The sequence below is a fragment of the Aotus nancymaae genome, unplaced genomic scaffold (assembly GCF_030222135.1).
Source record: "Aotus nancymaae isolate 86718 unplaced genomic scaffold, 86718_ANA_hifiasm-v0.15.2.pri h1tg000014l, whole genome shotgun sequence".
Lineage (NCBI taxonomy): Eukaryota > Metazoa > Chordata > Mammalia > Primates > Aotidae > Aotus > Aotus nancymaae.
In genome coordinates, this window is record NW_026988425.1 from 72,328,274 (window position 1) to 72,345,906 (window position 17,633).

Below are 17,633 nucleotides of genomic sequence, written 5' to 3' on the forward strand. Positions count from 1 at the left end.
CTCTCAGAAATGTTTCAAGATCTTGCATCCTGGGAGTCAGTTTCAGGTCCCTGAAGTCAGAAGCCCAATGCTGTTCATTGAGAGCACCATCCTAGAGCTAGTTCTTAAACAACTCATAAGGTAGCTATCATTCCCATTTCCCAGTGAGGAAAGTAAGACACTCCTTTATCCCACCCAAGAGCATCAGGGATTTCCCCAAGGCCACATAGCTCATAAGAGGCTGGACCAGGTTTCAAACCCAGGTGTGGCTCCACCATGCTACCTCTCCGTATCATACACAGCATTATGATTCCTTCATAGGACAGGTCTATATCATGATGTATTATGCTGGTGATCACAACCATTTTGGCAATGGCTTTCTAAAAATACAGAGAAAAAAAGCAAATACTAAAAAATTGAGGTTTTGGCTTCACATAATATGTGAAGAAGGAAGCGTGTTAAATTAACCATAAGAAATGCATTCTCATGGCCTCAATTCACATAGTATACCCAAGAAGCAAGGTTTTATGCATTGATTAGACATTCATATCTAAGGCAGTGCAGCCAAGTAGAAGGACACTGCACCTAGGATCAGAAGACCTGAGTTCAAGCCCAGTTTCTGGCATTTCCTTGGGAAGGTTGTTCAATCTCCCCGACATTCAGTTTTCTAATCTGTGCAGTGGAAATTATAACTATAGCACCTGCCAAAAAAATTGGTGGGTTATAACTATAGCATCCACCTGTCTCACCTTATTGTTGTAAAGATTAGATGAGATCAAATATAAGACAAAGCTCGCTATCTGAATGAGATATTTAAAGTTGATTATTATGATGTGGATTTCTAGGCAGTAAAAACTTACCATATTCTTCCACTGAAAAAGAAGAAGGTGTGTGGGTATATGTGTACTTATACATAGACATGCATATATGTGCATGCATGCATATGAGTACTAGGACATCTGTGTAAGTACATTGTGCTGTGCAAAAGAAGATGAGCAAAACTAGTCATAATCTCACAGAAGAAGCCCTGAGAAAGCCTGCTAGGGCAAGTCTGCAGGCCTCTGATTTCAGCTGCTTAACTGTTAGATACATAGACAGTGTTGAAAGATTGTGTTCAAGGCACTGCAGCCCTCAGAGAACTAGCCCCAAAGCCCATGACCCCACAAGCAACTTCAGGGAGCTGCTGTGGATGGAACACCTGGTCCCACTGGAAAGGCAATAGAAAACGAGCTCTTAACCTTGCAGGGAGTGGTCATGGGGAACATCAAGGAAAGAAGAAGGAATTATGAATGGGGCTTGGGGCTCACTCTGGAGGAGCTCTTCCTGATAGGTGCTTCCAAGCAATCAGTGCTCAAAACCCCCGGATGTGATGAGCTCTTTCATCCTTGAGGGACCCTTCGTTGCCTCTCACCTGTCCTTCTGAGACCCTCTACACATCCTCCTTTTCTGTTCTTATTCCAAATTCCTCGACTACATTTACTCATCCTGGTTTTCTGGGTAAACGTTACATCTATTTTCCTTTCCCACTAATAAATTTTTAAATGTGATAGCCAAAATAATGAATAGTAATTATACCCATCACTCATAATTATACCCATACTCAAAAACTCTTCTGGTGAAGGTCATGGCAGAACTCCACAAGGAAAACCTGTTGTGAGGATTATATAGGTTGGAAAGTCATTTTTAACTAACATGTATGATAAGGCACATGCTACATACCAATGGAATTTAATGCTGAAATGGAATAATAAATGATGTTTGCAGTTCACATTTCCCTAGATCCATAAATGAAATCACATTTCCAGTAAACAGTTTTCAAGTCAGCGACCAATTCCCTCACACTTCTCCTGAAATTGTTATGAAGCTGGTTCATTTTAATACTGCTGGAAAGAAAATACTATACTGAGAAAGGAGAAGGAGATAAACAACAGATTTAATATTTTTTAGTTTGTGGTACTAGGAGGCAAGATGATAACTCTAATGCCCTTTGTGCCTCAACTCCTAGATCTGAGCAATCGATAGGAAAGTAGGGAAGGGACTACCAGCAAGAAAATAATCCACTAATATTGCCTTCTCCTTCCTCCTGTGTTTTCTTCTGCTTAATAATTGAATCTAATATTAATGGATAAGGATTGCCAGAAAAGGCATGATCTAGAACAGGGGTCAGTAACCTTTTCTGTAAAGGACCAGAGGGTAAATATCTGAGACCTTCACAGGCCACATGGGCTCTGTCACAGCTACTCAACTTTGCCATTGTGTCACAAAAATGGATATAGCATTGCCGTGTTCCAATAAAACTTTAATTATGAGCCTTGAAATTGGAATTTCACATGATTTTCACATCATAAATATTAAATTCCAATAATTTAAAACTATAAAAATTATTTTTAGCTCACTGATCCTATAAAAACAAGCAGTGGGCCACATTCAGCCTATAGGCTATAGTTGCTAGTCCCTGGTCTAGAACTTTTAATACATTAAGAGTATTCTTCACATTAAACCCGCTGAAATTGAAGTCATTTTCTCTCTTTCTGCTCATTTACTTTTCCCCTAAGACTTTAATTTTTTCCCCCACACTCTCATTCCCGTTCTGATTTACCAGGACATTACTTCTCCTTTCTACCTCACATATTTGTTTTATCACACTATAAACCTCACTGGAGAATAAGACCATTTGCCAAAGACTCACTTGTAAACACCTAGCACCGCAGCAGGCACTAACAAAGTGGAAGACACAGAACTTGCGGCCAGTCATGTTGACGTGGGCAATGATCCATTCCCTTCTCCCTCTTTCTTCCTGGTAGAGTCCACCACTCATAATCGAGTCTGAAAAAACCAGATTGCCATTTTTCCACCTTCCTGGCAAACAAAGGGGTAGGTCTGTGACCTACTTCTGGACAGTAAGACCTGAAGAGAAGTCTGTTGGGGTGCTTCTGGGAAAGGCTTTTCTCACTGGAAAAAAGAGCTACAAGAGCAGAATCCCCACCCTCTCCTTGTTTCCAACTTTTGGATGATATCATGTGAAGAGACAATGTTTGGAGCTGCAGCAGCCATTTTGAAACCATGAGGGAAGTCCAAGAACTGGTCCACCAGCATAACATCATTAATTCACCAAAGCACCTCCTCAGCTCTCTCCCTCTGGACTTCATGTTGTAGGAAATCGTAAGTCCCCAAGATGGGAATTCTGTTTCTGTCTATTACACTGACAGACTTCATTCTTGCGAAGCTTACATTGCTAGAGGAGCGATATGACACATAAAATTAAAAAACAATTATAAAAAAAAAAAAATATATTGGGACACAGTGGCTCACACCTGTAATCCCAACACTTTGGGAGTCCAAGGCAGGTGGATTGCATGAGCCCAGGAGTTCAAGACCAGCCTAGGCAACATGGCAAAATCCTGTCTCTACAAAAAATACAAAAATTACCTAGGCATGTGGTGGACACATGTATTCCCAGGCACTTGGTAGGCTGAGGTGAGAGGATCGCTTGAGCCCAGGAGGTCGAGGCTGTAGTGAGCCAAGATCATGCCACTGCACTACAGCCTAGGTGACAAAGTGAGACCCTGTCTCAAAAAAAAAAAAAAGAAAATGAAAACCTAAACTATCATACCAACTTCTCCCTCCTCAGCAGCTCTATTCAACCTAAATCAAAATGCATTCATATCTCTCCCACAGAGTTAGTGTTCTATGTCCCCCTTCTGCTTCACAGACAAGCTTCTTAAAAGTTAATCTATTCTTAGCAGGGCACAGTAGTGCACACCTGCAATCCCAGCTACACAGGAGACTGAGACAGGAGCATGTTTTGAACCCAGAAGTTTGAGACTAGCCTGGGCAACACAGCAAGACACCCCCCCCAACCACACCTCCACCACTGTCTCTAAAAAACCCACCAAGTTATCTACCCTTACTATCTCCACTTCCTATTCTGTCATCCTCACTCCTCAAATAGCAATACTCTGCCCTTCTTTTACCCACACCACTCCATCAGACTGCTTTCAGCAGTCACCGGTGACTTCCAAGCTGACAAACCCAAGCACAGTTTTTAGCTCTTATCTGGCCTGACCTCTCCACAGACATCAAAATAGTCGATAATACTCACCATGCCTCCCCCACACCATAATTTGTTTGTTTTGTTTGTTTTGAGACAGTCTTGATCTGTCACCCAGGATGGAATGCAGTGGTGCGATCTTGGCTCACTGCAACCTCCACCTCCCAAGTTCAAGCAATTCTCATGCCTCAGCCTCCCAAGTAACTGGGATTACAGGCACCCGCCTCCATGCTGGGCTAATTTTTGTATTTTTAATAGAGATGGGGTTTCACCATGTTCGCCAGGCTGTTATCACATTCCTGACCTCCAGTGAACCACCCATCTCGGCCTCCCAAAGTGCTGGGATTACAGGCATGAGCCACCATGCTCAGCCCACAAAACCATACTTTCCAGATTTTCTTTCACAACCTTGGGTATTTATTTCTGGCTCCTCCTTCTACTGGGCACTTAATGCTAGTGTTTCCCAGTGTTCCTGTGCCTCCCTCCCCATTTTTTCTTATTTTACACACACTTCTTATGTAGTCTCATCTGTACCTACAGCTTTAGTGAACTAATTTAGAGGTAATTTGTAATTAGCAGCACTGATTTTTCTGCTGGAAGTTAACTACTAAAATCCTTCAATGTGACAGTTCTTTTAGTTAGGTTAAACATGCCCTCAGGAATTCAAGTAATACTATTCATTTGTTTGCAAACCCGTTTTTCCCCATAGATGAACTTCAACCCAAATAAAATCAGACTATCCAAAATTCCCAGCTACTTGGGAGGCTGAGGCAGGATCCAAATTGATGCAATTTTCGTGTATTTTGCATGTTTGTTTTATGTCATATTATTTCATTACACTCTGCATTGTATTTTCTTAGCAAATACATTTAGACACCTGGCACTCAGTAAGGGATATTCCTGGCACAATAATCATTTTTATCATTAAACATTGCAGGAACCACCATATGGATGGATAAATGTGTTGTTTAATGAAGGTAAGCAATTACTTTAAGAGATCCTAGTTGTTAAAAACTCTCTCTGGACTTCAAGTTTTGTATATACACAATTATTAATTGTATACATAATAATTAATTGTAGCAAATGTCCTCACAATTGATTTCTGACTATTTTTCTAAGGATTTTACACATTATTTAGTAAAATATATTAAAGAGGTTAGTGAGGAATTTTTTTATAGACCCTTGGTAAGACTGAAAATGAGTAATATTTACACACTTCTTTTCTTGCTTTACTGATCTTCAGTGCCTAATTGCTAAAGCAAAATGTCTTCTAAATTCTGGGGGGAAAATTCAACTTTGAATTGCACACTAATCAAAAGCCCCCTGCTTCATTTACTGAGCCCTTATCTGTGCTAAGTAGTTTTTAGAAGAGCTATTTTCCTGTCACTTAATCAGGCACCTTCCTTTGTTATTAACAGTGAACTAAATAGGAGTCCAAAGGCTACATTTCCCAGTGCTATAGTATAAATGTCATCACACAGTAGAATGTAACTATCTTGTTTTTGTTTTGTTTTGTTTTGTTTTTGAGACGGGATCTTGCTCTGTCGCCCAGGCTGGAATGCAGTGGCTATAGCATAAATGTCATCAGAGTAGAATGTAAACATCTTTTTTTTTTTTTTTTTTTGAGACAGGGTCTTGCTCTGTCACCCAGGCTAGGCTGGAATGCAGTGGCATGATCATGGCTCTCACAGCAGTCTCAACCTCCTGAGCCCAAGCGATTATCTCAGCTCAGCCTCCCAAGTTCCTGGGGCCACAGGTGGGCACCACCATGCCTGGCTAATTTTTTAATTTTAATTTTTATAGAGATGAGGTCTCACTATGTTGCCCAGGTTGGTCTCCAACTCCTGGGCTCAAGTGAGTCTCCCACCTTGGCATCCTAAGTGCTGAGATTATAAATGTCAGCCGCCATGCCTGGCTCCTTTATCCATCTTTTAATGCTAATAATTATATCCATTTCTGTTTTCTTCAAAAATTCAAGTGGAAAACCTGACATAACTAGCGAAACTTTATTATGCCTATATCAATGAACACATATGTATAAAACTTCTACTTAGTTGTACCAAATAGCAACGCACAGTATGGGCGATTTGTCCCACTTGTGAAGAACAGTGCTATAGTTACCCACAGGAGCAGGATAGATCCCCACTCTCAAAATTGGGTTTGGATGTCAAAATCAATAATGCCATCACACATGCAGCAAAGGGGTTTGAAAGGTTTATTGCTTGCATAATAAGGATTCTGGAGGAGAGTAAGATAGGCTCCCAAGCTGGTCTGAAAACAACTAGAGAGAACAAGAAAGGAGAATGGTTTTGGGATTCTTACTGTGGTTAGGAGTGGGGCTGTGGTGAGGGTTCCTGGGTGGGCTAGGGCTTATGCTGTTGGAACTTCCTGCTAGTGCCAAGGAAAGAGCACCTAGGCATTCTTATCAGTTTGCCCAGATGTGGAGCAGAGAGGGTGGGAGGTGGTGGGGCTTGAAAGTTGTCAGCAGTCAAACATCAAAAATTGAGTCATATTCTGTATTACAACATTAGAAAAGAAAAAAAGATCTAGTATATCAATTCTCCATTGCTACAGTACTGTTACAGAATAAACAACCCCCAAATCTCAATGGTATACAAAAATAAATCTGTCCTGCTCACACATCTGGAGTCAGCTAAACAGCTCTGCTGATCTTGCCTGAACTCATTCATCTGTCAGCTGATCTTGGCTGGCTTTGCCTGGGGTGGCTGTACTCTGCTTCATGTCTCTCGTCCTCCAATAGGCTAGCACAGGCATGCTATCATGGCAAAAGCAAAGGTGCAGGAATAAGTCAGCCCAATCCCACAAGCACTTTTTAAGCCTCTGCTTGTGGCACTTTTGCCAAAATCCTATTGGCCAAACATGTTACATGGCCAAGCCATGAGATGTGTATACAGAAGAATAAAAGGTGTGTATATAGTGAAGAATTGGGGCCATTTTTGTAACCTACTGTACCTACTAATGGATTACTAACATGTCACAACTCTTATCCTAGGTTATAGTATTAAGAGAAGGAAAGGCAATTCAATGATATATTTACTACTAAATGTTAGGTACTGTACTTGGAATTAGAGTTACAAAAATAAATGAGGTAGTCCTAATGAGCTTACAGTCAGATACTGGGGGAAAAAAATCAAAGTAATAAATTATTTAAATAAATGAAATAAAATCCAGTGTAAGTACATCAACAGATATTTTAACAAGAAGTGGCATGGAAATGAAATAAACTCCTTTGCCTCCTTTATCATATATTTCATAGCTAATTAAATTAATTTTATTGTGATCAAATTTACTTTAGACTCTGAGGACATAAAGAGAAAATTTACTGAGACTCCCCAGTGAATGGCTGCATAAAAACCAGATTGTAAATTCTGTTAGGCTAACAGAAAGTCATTTGATTCTTTTGTTTTTCCATTACACTTAGTATTCAACCAAAATTTATTGTATGCCTATATGTGTGTATTAGTCAGGGTTCTCTAGAGGGACAGAACTAATAGAATATATAGGAAGAGGAGTTTATTAAGGAGTATTGACTCACGATCACAAGATGAAGTCCCACAATAGGTTATCTGCAAGCTGAAGAGCAAGGAAGCCAGTCCAAGTCCCAGCACCTCAAAGTAGGGAAGCCGACAGTGCAGCCTTTAGTCTGTGACTGAAGGCCCAAGAGCCTGGCAAATCACTGGTGTAAGTCCAAGAGTTCAAAAGCTGAAGAACCTGAAGTCTAATGTTTGAGGGCAGGACGCATCTAGCACAGAAAAAGATCAAGGCCAGAAGACTCAGCAAGTCTACTCTTCCATCTTCTCCTGCCTGCTTTATTCTAGCCGCACTAGCAGCTGACTAGATGGTGCCCACCCAGACTGAGGGTAGGTCTGCCTCTCCCAGTCCACTGACTCGTGTTAATCTCCTTTGGCAACACCCTCACAGACACACCCAGGAGCAATACTTTGCATCCTTCAATCAAGTTGACAATATTAACCATCATGTTGTGCAAGCTATTTTGCTGGGAATTTAATAGAAATAAAAAATTTCCAGATTTTTTTTTTGTTTTGAATCCTCAATGAGGAAAAAAAATACTGTCGTGCTCAATAACACTGTGTGTTTGGTGTGTCACTGAGTCAAAGGTTGGGGATACACATGGCAGAATTTAGAAAGGGTAACATCAACAAAAATACACACAATCATAAAAAGAAAAACTGGCAACTGGCATGACCAACTCAGTTTCCTCATCATTCAGCAGCATGCTGGGGATCCTGCAGCTGATGGGGAACACACCTCCAGACTCCAGGCACTGCAGGGTGCCCTCCAACACTTCCATGTCCAGCAGCACGTGGTACATCGTTCTCACCATGGAGATTCCTAGCAAATACTCTAGGTATTTTAAATAGAAGAAATTTAATACAGGGAAATGATTACATATATAATAGAAGAACTGAGAAGCCAAACAGGGAAGACTAAGGCAATCCATATTTTAGCAACTGCAGGAAGTGACCTCCAACGTCATGGCTGGAGGGCACAAGTGGTGAGAGGGCAGAGGCTAGAATCATGGTGGACCTCACCTGCAAGAGTCACAAAGAAGATGCATCCATTCAGGTCACAGAGAGGGAAATACTCTAGTTTCTACCTTCTACCTTCTTATTGCTCTCTAGTCTCCCATTTTACCTAGACTGCTGACAAGCCTGCAGCAGGCAAGCACCAGATCTGAGAGGAAACACACAATGTCTGGCGCACTGTGCAAGAACTCTCACAGGCATCTGACAGGCTTGCTCGGTGACTCATTTAAGGAGTAACCCTATTTTATGTATCAGAGAAGTCTATGGTACGATATAGTATATTCTTTTGAAGTTCGGTTTCATTTGTTCCCTGTAGGCACCTAATCACTATTTTTTTTAATTTCCCAGGAAATTCTGATATACCCAATCAGCTGAGAATCACCGAATAGTGGCTTTCAAAATTTTGAGCATCCAAACACTGTCTTCACAGAAAATCTTAATCTCTGAAGTCTACTGTACAAAACATAGAAAAGCAAGGCTGGTTGTGCTTGAAGCATAGGTTGGGAGCCTGGATTCCCCTCAAACCCAGGCCACTCTTGGGAACATTGTCTGGAGATCTGAAGATTCCCAAATCTAGTCCATCTCATTCGTTGATATGTACAGACATCCTCTGTGTCTCTCAGTGCTCTCTCATGTGTAGACATATGGTGCCCCATTCCAAAGAGCGACTTTAGTGTAATGTGGCGTTAAAGGAAGCCTGGATAGACCTGTATTAGACCTTACATAGAAGAGAGCTCTGCAGATAGCTCACAAATCTCCAGATCACTAGCTGTAAATGGAATGATAATTGGTGTCAGGTTATTTTAGTGCAGTTTGGAGATAAAATGGTGCATTAATCTCCCAGTTTGTGGCTTATTAAACTTTGAAATGGAATTATTTGAGGGATAGCAATACTTTGCTGGATCTTCTCCATCCAAAGATTGTTACGTAGGAGAAATTTTTGCCACAGTTTATGAAATATTTTTTCCTCTACTTAATCTATATCATTCAGGGGCTTCGCCCAGGAGGAGGACAGATTACTTATGTTCCTCCGATCTTTTTCAAGTCCTACCCCCCTTACCTTTGAACTGTCGCACGGAATCTTTGGTGACAGAGGAATGGAGGTGGGCAGGAGGGTGTTTGGAAACCAGACTGAAAATAAATTCTCCATAAAGCACAGATTCACCAGCCTAGAAATGGCTCTGTCCGGATGGATTCCTTGAGATGTGTTTTATTTCCATTGAAAACACAAAAACTTTCAAACTTTCACTGTGTCTCAAAACCACAGAGAAAAAAAATCCAGCCTTTCACGTGTTCAAGAAAAGCTTGAAGAAATAAAAGAAACTCGTTGCTCTCTGGGCCACTTTAGGAGGCAGAGTGTTCTGGAGAGCTTCAGGATTCATTCGCAAGGGAACCCAAGGTGGGAGTTCAAAGCCGATCCAAAGGATATTCTTTTTAGAAAACAAAAGGAGCACAAGGGGTGGGGGCTTGAAGGTGCCCAAAGCTGGTGGGTCAGTGTCACTTTCTTCCTCCCTTTCGCCCCTCTCCTCCTTTTTTCTCCCCTGTGGCCCCGAGTGCCGCTGCTCAGCAGCCCTTTCTCTCCAGCCCCGACTATGCATCCTCACCCCTACCGTGCGCGTCGGGCGGTGTCTACCCACCCCAGGACCTGGTCCGTCCAGGCTCCTTCCCATCCTCACCCCCCGCCTTTCTCCCTGAGCCCCGGCTCGCTGGTTCAGCCGCCCAGCTCCGGGACGGGGAATCCCGCCCGCCAAGGGGGCCGCCCCCGCCTCGGACCTCCCCCGCCCGGCCGCACCATAAAGCGCCCGGCCGCGGCCGCGGAGCCCAGACGCCAGCTCCCCTGCTCTGCTCCACCCGGACGCGAGCGCGCCCCCGACGGCAGCCCGGACGCCGCGTACCGGTCCCCTGCGCCGCCGGCCCGGGCCCCGACCGAGGTTCAACGCACGGCCCGGGGACCCCCAGGCAGGGCAAACGCCGCCGTCGCCCCCGCTCCCGCGGGGAGCAGGAAGAGCCAACATGCTGGCCCCGCGCGGAGCCGCCGTCCTCCTGCTGCACCTGGTCCTGCAGCCGTGGCTGGCGGCCGGCGCCCAGGCCACCCCCCAGGGTAAGCGGGCTCGGGTCGGGCCCGGGGGCGATGGGCACCGGGTGCCCCATCCGCGGAGCGAGTCGGGGGACCTGCTGGCCCTGTGCTCCTGAGGCCTTGTTCAGCCCCTCTGTCCCTCCCGGGCCCAATCAAAGCATATTGCGATTGCAGGTAGTGCTTAGTCTAGAATTTTCTGAAATTCGATTATCCAATGATGACAACAATTCCCTAAATAGTTGGGGGATTCAAAATTGTTTCAGACTATGCAAAGACCTGGGGTTGACTTCAAAACTTGCTACAGGGGCCCTAGACCTCGAACATGCTAAGCTCTGGTGTAGGGTGAATTCCAGGTCCTGCACCCTGCGCCGGTTCCCTCCAGTCAGCCTTGCTCCCTAAATCCTTCCACTGGCCAGCGACGTTCGCCCAGAGTCTGCTCGGGACATCCCTGAGAAAGGTGCAGAATTACTCAACTCGCCCTGGCACCTGCATTTTCTGCTCTGACTTTGCTTGAACCCCAAAAAGAAAGTTTCTTTCAGGAGTTGGCTTGATGTCTTAATTTCTGAGATAAATAGGAAGGGCTGGGCTTTTTCAATGAAATCACGTTCTTTGCCGCAAGATGGATGCAGCTGGAGGCCATTTTCCTAAGTGAATTAAGGCAGGACCAGAAAACCAAATAGCGTTTCTCACAAGCCGGAGCTAAACAGTGGGTACATAAAGATGGAAACAATAGACACTGGGGACTCCGAAAGGCGGGGTGAGGGTTGGGAAAACTACCTACGTTCACTGGATGATCACTAGAAACTCAAATGCCACCTTATGCAATGCACCCATGTAACAAACTTGCACATGTACCCCCTGAATCTATAATTTTTTAAAAAAAGAATTTGGTCTTTTTCTGTGAAAAGGTAAAAATTTAGTAAATAATGTGAAAAGATACTTGAACAATCCTCAAACCCCTTGGTGAAATGGAGTGAAAATAGCCATTGGGTAGAAAGCAGTTAAACAGAATTTTTTTTGTAAAGACCAAAAGGAAGACATGATTTAAGAAAAAGAACAAAAAAGATCTTAGGGTTATGACTGGCCCTCACTGGTCAGTGGTGAGCTTCATCTGTTTGAACTTGGTGCCTGGGTTGATTTATTCCTGGCTACGGAAATAAAACTGGGAGAGACACACAACCTGAAGTAAAAGTTGTTATTCCTCTTGAAGCCAGAGCAGAGAATGCCTGTGAGGGCATTTAAATTGCATTTCGCCAAATAACTCATTTTGATTCCAGACCAGACAACCGGCATTGTGGTTTCAGGGACTACAGTACTGCTAACTTTGAGTTTGTGTTGAAATATTGGAAATGCTGTAATATACACTGTGCCCCATACTTCTAGGAAGGTAAGAAAGGAAGCTTTTAACCACACTTCAAAAGTTTTATTGTGATGCTATTTGGCAAGTTTGAATTTATAGGTATAATTTTTTCGTGTTATATACATTCTTGACTTTTGAACATACAAGTTCATGGTGTACCTTAGTTACTTTGTTTCTCAGACATACCTGATCATTTTATGGAGACTTGAACTCAGCCTGTACAACCTAAATTACCTGGTTAATTTAGTTGCTGTAGATGACCTGATTGAGTCAAGTTTCTGATAGATTTTTTTTATTGCATTATCTAGTCTGCAATTATCAGGCTTAACAGGATAATTTGCTTATCTCCTTCTCCCTCTGAGCTGCATTACTGATCTTAAATTAGTACATATTCAATTTACATACCATGGTAGCTGGGCTCATTGGTAGCAGTAATTTCACCTCTAACATTAGAGGTTTGTGCTTTGATCCCGGCACTTTTACTAAAACGTAATAACATTAATAGAAAGTGGTAGTGTCTCATTTCCTTTTCAAAACACTCTCTATATTCATTACTAACTAATCCCATCTCTGCCTCTTGAGAGAGATGCAAATGAATCAGACAACCACAGATTGAAATACAAGTTTAGCTTGAGTTACATCATGAACCTGATCAGAGTCAAAGTAAGAATCAAGAGTACTATGAGTTTTGTTTCGAAGATCGTTCCCCTACTTTAAACACACGTCTCTTTTCTCAGGACGTTTTGTCCTGAATGGAACTTTATAACATGTTGCCTTATTTCCCTTTGCCCTCATTAGTGAAAATACAAAGCTTCCAATTCTCTTGAAAATTAAGAAATCCAATTTCCCTTTTGAAATGCAGTAGGCAGCGATATTTATGGTTTAAGAATGTAGGCACTAAGAGGAACACGATAGATGTTCTACTTTCCAATACGTCTCAATATTGAATTCATTCTTGTGTAAGGACCTCTGGTACATGTGAAAAATATGGTGTAGATCCAGTTTGAAGACAAATTGTCTTTTAAAAAGGGTAGACATTTTTGAGTAACTAGATTTTTACCTGTTTGCTTCAAAACTTTTATTCTTATTACAAAAGCAATGCTTGCCCATTGTGGAAAAAATAAAAGTTAGATAAGCAAAAAATAAAAGAGAGGAAATTTAAAACTTATGTTTATACAACCCAGGGATAGCTTCTATTAACATGTTGTTGTATTATCTTTCATTTCAAATATTTTTCTATGCAAATATATATTTCAAATGGAATTGTGTTATACATATAGTTTTAGAATTCTTTTTTCTTAATGTATCATGAACATCTTTTTATATCTATAAGTATTAAGCTACATTTTAAAAAATAGGTAATATTCTGCTTTTCGGAAGAATCAAAATGTATTTAGCCAGGGTTGTAATATAGAACTCTTAAGCGTATTTTGATATTGTAAATAATAGTTTATTGAACAAGAGCCACAAGATGGCTTGGGGTGATCTTAACTATCTCCTCAATCTCTGCCAAGCCCTTCTTTTTTTTTTTTTTTTTTTGCTAAGGACAGTTTATGTTTTCATAGCAAAATACTGTGCCAACAGAGCTCAGTTTTACCTCTCTTCCAATTATATTTTCAGCTAATTCTTTCCTAAAGAGAAATTCTAGAATTACCACCAGTGGCCAATATTCTTGTACCTAAATCATTTACCATGTTATCCATTATTTCCTTAGGATAAATTCCCATAAGTAAAATTGCCAGATCAATGAGCACATATGTTTTAGGGCCTTTGATACTATTGTTTAAACTGTCTTCAAAATGTTTATACTAGTGTAAATCTTACATAGTGGTACAGAAAGTGCCCATTTCCGTGAACCATCACCAACAGTTGGATGCTGTTGTATTTACTAGTTTTCCAATTCAGTGGTAAAAACAATATCTTATTGTTTAAGTTTGCAACTCCTGCATCATTAGATAAATACATTAACATTTACTTATATGCTTAATGGTTATTCTAATGCTTTTTATGTAAATTGCCTTTTATATCCCTTGCCTATTTTTCTATTAGGATGCTTATTTTATTGATTTGTAAGAACTCTTTATGAATTGTCAATATTACCCATTTAATAACCAAATTATTATATCCAAGAGACAGCTGTAGGTGCTGAAGTTCCTGTAAGCTATGGAATTGTTCAAATGATATTTGCAGATGCTAATAGATATGCTAAGTAACTTCTAATAAGTAGTACCCAAATTTGGCCTTTGCCTTTCAAATGGCTCTGGCATACTTTCTCATAGCTTTCATAAATATAAAAAGTTTGTGAGAGAAAGTACTGCTTGCTTGATCAAATGCAACTTATACAAATACAAATGCAGATTCTGATTTTTGTAGACCAATTCTATCAGTCGAGACACTGAAACCACATCAGTTTGTTTTGTTTTGTTTCCACATTGGGATTTTTTTAAACAGAGAAACGCCGGAGAATTGTAAAGGCACAAAGGGAACACTTAGGTCTCACAAAAGTAGCAAATCATTTTCCACCAGCACGTCTGCCACCATATTCATGTTTTCTGCTGCATTCCCTGTCATTTGTCACTGACCAGGAAAAGACAATTGGCTCTGGTCCTAGAGGTGCCTAAGGGACTCTGTGACAGAAATTCACTGCTTGGGGACGTCAGTTAAACAATGGCTTGGATGCTTTCACCAGTCCCCCTTGTACTTTTAAGCCTTTACTGCTTTTCCTGGTGGGCATTTTCAGAGCTATTTGTTCAGCCAAACCCAATTTTGTGTTTGCAAATTGAGTCTTCTCTTGAGGGCTATACCCAGTGATGAATATTGTGCTGCATTTCTTCTGGCTCAAATGTCCAGCCACTGTAAAAGTGACAGGGAAGAACTGGTGAGTTTGGCAGTATGGGAAAGGGATTACAAGATTAGTTTACATTACTTGTAGCTTACTGTCAAATTGCCCCCCCACCCAAAAAAACCCTGTTTTTCCCAAAGTCGAATCTTTCACTTATACCCCTTCTTGTCCCTCCTCCCCAGTCTTTGACCTTCTCCCATCGGCCAGTCAGAGGCTGAACCCAGGTGCTCTGCTGCCAGTCCTGACAGACCCCACCTTGAATGATCTCTATGTGATTTCCACCTTCAAGCTGCAGACTAAAAGTTCAGCCACCATCTTCGGTCTTTACTCTTCAACTGACAACAGTAAATATTTTGAATTTACTGTGATGGGACGCTTAAACAAAGGTAAGCAAATTTGCTGAAATAATTTTCTTAAAAATCTCCTTTTTCTAGTCCAGGATTTGGGGTATACTTTCTTTAAGATGATTTCCTTGTACAATCCTAGTCATTTCAGTTTTCAATATTGAATTATTCTTACTGTACATTTACCTATATGGGGAGGTGGAGTTGGGGAGAAAGTGGCATTGAGAGAAAAGAAGAAGAATTGCTGTGACCAAGATGCCTTTTGACATTGTGTCATCCTCATGTTATTCTGAATCCAGTTCTGGAACGGACAGGACAAGGGACAATTCAGCCATTATCTTAGTCAACTCAGGTTGCTGTAACAAGATACCATTGACTGCATGGCTTCAACAGTAGACATTCACTTCTCACAGTTCTAGAGAATGAAAAGTCCAGGATCATGGTGCCGTCTTAGCCCATTTTGTGTTGCTATAAAAGACTAGCTAAGACTGGGTAATTTACAAAGAAAAGAAATTTATTTAGCTCACGGTTCTGTAGGCTTCGAAGTTCAAGGCATGGCCCTGGCTTCTGACGAGGACTTTCTTGTGTCACAACATGGTGGAGAAGGTCAAAGAGGAAGCAGACACATGGGAAGAGGAGAAAACCTGAGGGGCATCCTAGCTATATAACAACCCACTCTCTCAAGAACTAATCCATTCCTTTGAGAACTAATCCAGTTTCACAAGAGCAGAAACTCACTATTTCGAGAACAGCACCAAGCCATTCATGAGAGATCCACCCCCATAATCTATACACCTCCCACAAGGCCCCACCTCCCAACACTGTCACATTGGGGACCAAATTTCAGCATGAGTTTTGATGGGAACAGACATACCATATCCAAATCATACCACCAGCAGATTTGGCTCCTCATAAGGGGCCAGTTCCTGGATTGTAGATGGCCATCATGTATTGTATCCTCACATGATGGCGAGACACTGCAAGCTCTCTTGTGTGTCCTTTTATAAGGTCACTATTCCCATCACGAGGGCCACACCCTCAGTACCTCATCTAAACCTAATCATCTCCCCAACATCCCACCTCCAAATGCCATCACACTGGAGATGAGGAGTTCAGCATATGAATTTGGTGGGGTGAGGGGAAGGGGCAGATACAAACAATTGGCCATGACGGCCACCCTGTACCATTCTTATGTTCCCTTTGAAGCCAGTACTCGGTAGACCTAGCTCCTAGCTCCATGAACACCTACCTGGCTATGATGAAGAGAATATACCTTAACCAGTAGAACAGAATGACTAGGGCTCTTTTCTCCCTGTGCGTACCAAGTTACACAGGCCTGTCACTGGTTTGATCCTTCTGCTGTCATCTGTTTTGCTGCCGTAGTGAGTTACTATAAGCAGTGAGAAATGAGTCCCAAAGAAAATGGTCACTATTTTTCGTTGCCTTCTCCTGCACTTCTGCCCTGGGGACAACACCTGTTCCTGTTTTTTTAAGGAATGTGACAGATGCGTGTTCCTGCTGCTTCATGCATTTAGAAAAAAATAGGAGCACTGGTTCTTCTGGCTGGGTTTTATGTTTATTTCAGTTTGCTTTACAAAGAAGACACTTCCTAGCACTTCAAACTCTCTCTTAGATTGGACTTATGATTGTACACGTAAATATGTAGGCATGGGAGATGAAAGAAGTTCCTGATTCTTAACTTTCATAGGTCTCTAAAGTTAAAAGCGTAAAGGAATGGAACTTTAACCCCTCTTTTCTGTCAAATTCCAACACGCTTCTTCCCCACTTCCACCCCACTCGCAAGTCTCCTTTCTCTGTATGTGCTTCACAGCCTGTCAGGGGCCATGAGGAGGTGTCAGATAATAAAGTGAGTCTGGGGACATGGCCAGCAGATGGGTCAACCATTCCTATCCCCTTTCCCCATCTTCAGCCCTGATGAGGGGTGATTCTGCCCATCTCTCTGCCTTGAATCAGACAGCCCCATTTTGCCTAGCATCTGTTGAAGGAACTGCTCATCTTCTGACAGCCCAGCTACTCAGTTTGTGATCTGTAAAAATCACCATTCTTCATCTGTGGATCAGCAGCTTCTCCTAACCTGTCTATTTCAGAGGCATTGCAAAGATTTTTCTTTTGGTTCATCCAGCTTAATGGCCAGAAGTTCCTCTACAGAGTAAAAAACTCCTCCGAGCTTTTGCCCTCACTGCCTCTCACCCTCTATTTCTAAATTGGCCAGTATGTATGAGCCCATTGTGGAAAGTCTGTGTTGCTGGGAAACACGAGGAAGCAACTTCCCCCAAACTGATCCTTTCAGTTTATATAGATAAGAATAACACTAGATTTAATGGGCAGTAGGTCGAGGGTAAGGGGATTGTTAGTATGTTTCCGCTGAAGAATCACCAGTAATGTGAGTTG

At 41.9% G+C, this 17,633-nt stretch overlaps 1 protein-coding gene across 2 annotated transcripts in view; it reads left to right on the forward strand.

Annotated features, from left to right (window-relative positions):
* THBS4 (thrombospondin 4) overlaps nt 1-17,633 on the forward strand; it is an 88,815-nt gene that overhangs the window by 32,117 nt on the left and 39,065 nt on the right. Inside the window, exons 1-2 of one of the 2 annotated variants that reach the window (XM_012462086.3) lie at nt 10,426-10,699; nt 15,060-15,263. In XM_012462086.3, coding sequence (XP_012317509.2) covers nt 10,612-10,699; nt 15,060-15,263 — 292 coding nt within the window. In that variant the 5' untranslated portion in view covers nt 10,426-10,611. Of the gene's footprint in view, nt 1-10,425; nt 10,700-15,059; nt 15,264-17,633 lie in introns of those variants that run through there. The other variant, XM_064376084.1, reaches the window with a different exon arrangement.